General features: G+C 43.4%; 1 protein-coding gene across 1 annotated transcript; it reads left to right on the top strand.

The window, feature by feature from the left end:
* Window positions 1–1,237: 1,237 nt before the first annotated feature.
* On the top strand, window positions 1,238–2,918 carry LOC147618358 (7-deoxyloganetin glucosyltransferase-like). Its single transcript, XM_086774799.1, has 2 exons — window positions 1,238–1,858; window positions 1,957–2,918. The coding sequence occupies exons 1-2, from the start codon at window positions 1,288–1,290 to the stop codon at window positions 2,868–2,870; spliced, it is 1,485 nt and encodes a 494-aa protein (XP_086630925.1). The 5' UTR covers window positions 1,238–1,287; the 3' UTR covers window positions 2,871–2,918.
* The last annotated feature ends 1,341 nt before the right edge of the window (window positions 2,919–4,259 follow it).

Below are 4,259 nucleotides of genomic sequence, written 5' to 3'. Positions count from 1 at the left end.
TGTACATAAGAGAGAGAGACTCATCGCTCCACACCTCTCCTTGCCCTTGTCAATGCAAAGCATTGTGCTACTTCCTTGCAAGAAAATGCCCTCCTCCCTTCTATGTATGCGAGAGCCTTTTGTTTTCCTTGTTTTTGTACACGAGAGAGAGAGAGAGAGAGAGGAGGAGGAAGGCAGAAGGCGGAAGGCAGAAGGAGGAATGAGAAGGAGAAGGAGAAGGAGAAGAAGAAGAAGAAAAAGAAGGAGGAGGAGGAGAAGAAGGAGAAGGAGAAAAGAAGCAGAAGCAGAAGGAGAAGGAGAAGGAGAAGGAGAAGGAGAAGGAGAAGGAGAAGAAGAAGCAGGAAGGAAGAAAGAAAAACAAAAGTTATATTAACGTCTTCAAAAGACCCAAAGCGTCTATGAGACCAAAATTATGTAACCATAGAGAGAGAGAGAGAGAGTCATTGCTCCACACCTCTCCTTGCCCTTATCTACATGAAGCATTGTGCTACTTCCTTGCAAGAAAACACCCTCACCCCTCCTCCTGCTCCCTTTTTTGCAAGTGCACAAAAGCCTTCTATTTTCCTTCTTTTTGTACGTGTGTGTGTGTGTGTGTGTGTGTGTGTGTGTGTGAGAGAGAGAGAGAGAGAGAGAGAGAGAGAGAGAGAGAGAGATTTGCCGCACTTGCCATGCAAGAGAAATATATAGCATTCACAGTTTGTGTCCATGCACAAACAATTTGTGAAGAAATTTTTTTTTACAAAATCTCTAGAACCATCGCTTTAAAATACCAAAAGAAAGGAATATCCGAACAATTTTGAGCATGGGCCCTCCGTTAAAGAAAACATTAAACCTTAAGGCTCTTGACTTTGCCCCAGACTTTAAAATTAACATACCCTTAGTTTTAACCAAAATTTTCAATCTAGGCAGGGAAAAATGGTGCCAAATATGAGCACCACTAAAACAGTGTGGACTGTTTTAGTGGTGCCAAATATGGGCACATATATTGAGGATCAGCTTCTAGTCTTCTTTTTGTGGTGGTGGTGTGTGTAGAGGAATCAGGATCCACAAATGGCGGAAATAGAGTGGGTTAATCCAAAAATGGCGGTGATTGCTTTAGTAAGAAAACGGATAATCCAAACTTACATGGTATAAGGAGCCTCTTGTCCTATCTATTGTGTGGGTGTTTTTGGGGTGGCTCTTCAGATCAACACCCCCCCCCCCCCCCTCCCTCTCTCTCGACGCACACATAGGTCTCTCTCTCTCACTCTCACACACACACACACACACACCCGCGTGTGCGAGGCTATGGCACAATACTGCCCTTCTCAAACGAATGCAACCGCTCTGCATCATAACAGTACCAATAATGAGAGAAAAAGCAGGAAGCTTCACGCGGTTCTAGTACCCTGCCCTTTGCAAGGCCACATCAATCCCATGCTGCTGTTTGCCAAGGCCCTCATCACCCACCATAACTTCATCGTCACCTTCGTCAACAACGAGCACAGCCACAAGCGCATCCACAAGACCCGATCAAACTTAGCGAGTGATGGCAACATTCGCTTCGAATGGGTTGAAAATGGGTTATCCCCTGATTTTGATTACAGCAATCTCAGGCCAAGGTGGGTCGAGTTCCTTCAAGGCTGTATCAACATGCAAGCTCCACTGAAGGATCTCATAGAGAGCTTGAATCAGAAGAGCCCACCAGTCACTTGCATTGTGTTTGGGTCCTTCTTCCCTTGGGCTCACTATGTTGCCGTAGAGCTCAACATTCCTAGTGTTTTCTTCTGGACTCAGTCTGCTGCAGTCTTCTCCATCTACTACCACACACCCAAGCTCGTCTCCAATGGTTTCTTCCCTTACAAAAAAACTCCCCCCGGTAAATATTCAATGACCTTAGTTATATATAGATTTGAGGCCTTTGGTTTTCTGCTAATGAGTTTCCTTCTCCTTTATTTTCCATGAAAATCATGACAGATTGCAAATTAGAAGCAGCTGATTTGGTGTCTTATATACCTGGGGTGCCCCCCCTCCATCCTGCAGACTTGCCAGCTTTTCTCCATGTAGAAGACACCAGCCATGACATCTTCAAAATCATACAGCAGCAGTTTGATACATTGAAAGAGTGCACAACAGTGATCATCAACTCTTTCCATGAGCTCGAGAAGGAAGTGTTCGAAGCGTTGCAAGCAGAGCCTCTCTCCCTTTTACCAGTGGGTCCTTTACTCCCCATTGAAGGCACTGACGTGCAGGTGGTGCAGGAGGAGAGGAGCGACTGCATAACGTGGTTAAGCAAGCAGCCCAAGCAATCTGTGCTGTATATCTCCTTTGGAACTATTGCAGATCCTTCTGCTGATGATCTAGAGGGTATTGCTCTGGCAATTAAGGCAAGCAAGCAGCGTTTTCTGTGGGTAATCAGGCCTACATCCTCTTTCAATGATGTATCAGAGGTTTTGCCACACAATTTCTTAGAAGACACAAAGGATTTAGGGTTAATTGTTTCATGGGTACCTCAGCTGCAGGTATTGTCCAACCCTTCTGTGGGCGCCTTTCTTACTCATTGTGGTTGGAACTCGACTCTCGAGAGTGTGAGCATGGGGGTGCCCATGATCCCCTTTCCGGATAAGTCCGATCAAGCTACCAATTGCAAGTATGTGGCTGATATATGGAAGGTTGGGATGAGCTTGAAGAGAAAGAATGATGGCAAGGTCGATTGTGCAGAAGTCGAAAGAGTTTTGAGGGCAGTTTTGCACGAAGAATTAGGGCAGGAGATGAGAAGGAGAGCTGGCGAGCTTAGAGACGCTGCAAGGAGGGCTAATGAAGCTAATCAAGGCCCATCCTATGTTGAGATGCACAAGTTTGCTCAAGCAATGAGGTGCAGGACACTTTAGTTTATTGTTTTTATTAGCATTAGTGCTAATCATGAGGACTTAAGGGTGCATGTATTCTCCTTCTAAAACGTGTTCGTGTGGCTGGTGGCGCTTGGTCTGTACAATTGCTACTCGACTCACAGACAGGCCTCGTTCACTACTGCTGCGAGTGCCCGCCTGTGTGTGTGTGTGTGTGTGTGTGTGTGTGTGTGTGTGAGAGAGAGAGAGAGAGAGAGAGAGAGAGCAGACAATCCCCCTCCCCTTTGCGACCACAGACGGGCCTCGTTCACTACTGCTGCGAGTGCCGGCCTGAGAGAGAGAGAGAGAGAGAGAGAGAGAGCGAGCGAGTGCAGACAATCCCTCTTCCCTTTCGCTGTGACCACTGGCATAATAGACACACAGAAATGTCCTCCTGTATTGCACGAGAGAGAGAGAGAGAGAGAGAGAGCCCCCTACTCGATTCTACACTGTTTTAAACGTCAGTATCATTCCATTTTTAAAAACTATTTTTTATTTTTTGGTATATATATATAATTAATTAATTAATCCACAGAATCTTATATATAGAGAGAGTTTTGTGGATATGATTTTATTTTATCTGAATTGGAGAGAACAGAACGTGAGGGAACATTTATATCAATTCTTTATTGAAAAGTGTTCGCATTCCCATGTGCCGGTTGCCTTTTTTTAACATAATTATAATAATATTTATAAGTTGAGCATTGTCATATACTAAGGTCCTCTTTTTACAACTGTCACTACCATCATATTCCAATCACTCTATTAAAAAGTTCACAGACCCCCATGTGCTTGTTGCCTTTTTATAACCATGTGGGATTCTATTATAACCATGTGGGATTCGGCCAAAGAAGGCATAAAAGAAGGAAGAAACTGTGCCATTGGAAAAGCCATGTAAGCAAGGTGGGAGGTATCAAACAATATCATCAACACTTAATGTTGGGAATCTTGAGGACTCACCAAAAGATTGTGGCTATAGAGGGGGTTGCATCCTTTTTAATATTGGGCATTCATTAAACAAATAAAGATTGTAGTTAGCACTAGTCCAATGCTCACATAACCTGATTTGTAGTGTAATTCTCTTGGGTGAAATTTAGAAATCTCAGTTGGACTATGACATTGTCATTAATTTTAAGGGATGAAATTTATACATTTTAGTTATAAATCTCGGCATTTGTATGAGTTCTAGTGATTTTCAAGTCTAAACCATGATTAAGCCTAAGCATTACCTTTACTTTTAAGGATTGAAAAAAACGCTTTTTTCGAGCACTACTATGGCATGGATGATGGAGGTGATGATCATGAGGCATTGAGTTGTTTAAAGACTTTTCTTGTGGCCCAAGTAGTTGGGTTGTGAAACATTTACATGCATAAAATGCTAAATAATTGCTT

The sequence above is a fragment of the Cibotium barometz genome, chromosome 35 (genome assembly GCF_041138505.1).
Source record: "Cibotium barometz isolate CiBa-2024 chromosome 35, ASM4113850v1, whole genome shotgun sequence".
Lineage (NCBI taxonomy): Eukaryota > Viridiplantae > Streptophyta > Polypodiopsida > Cyatheales > Cibotiaceae > Cibotium > Cibotium barometz.
Note: the sequence above shows the minus strand (reverse complement) of the source record. Positions and strands in the feature narration are given on the sequence as shown.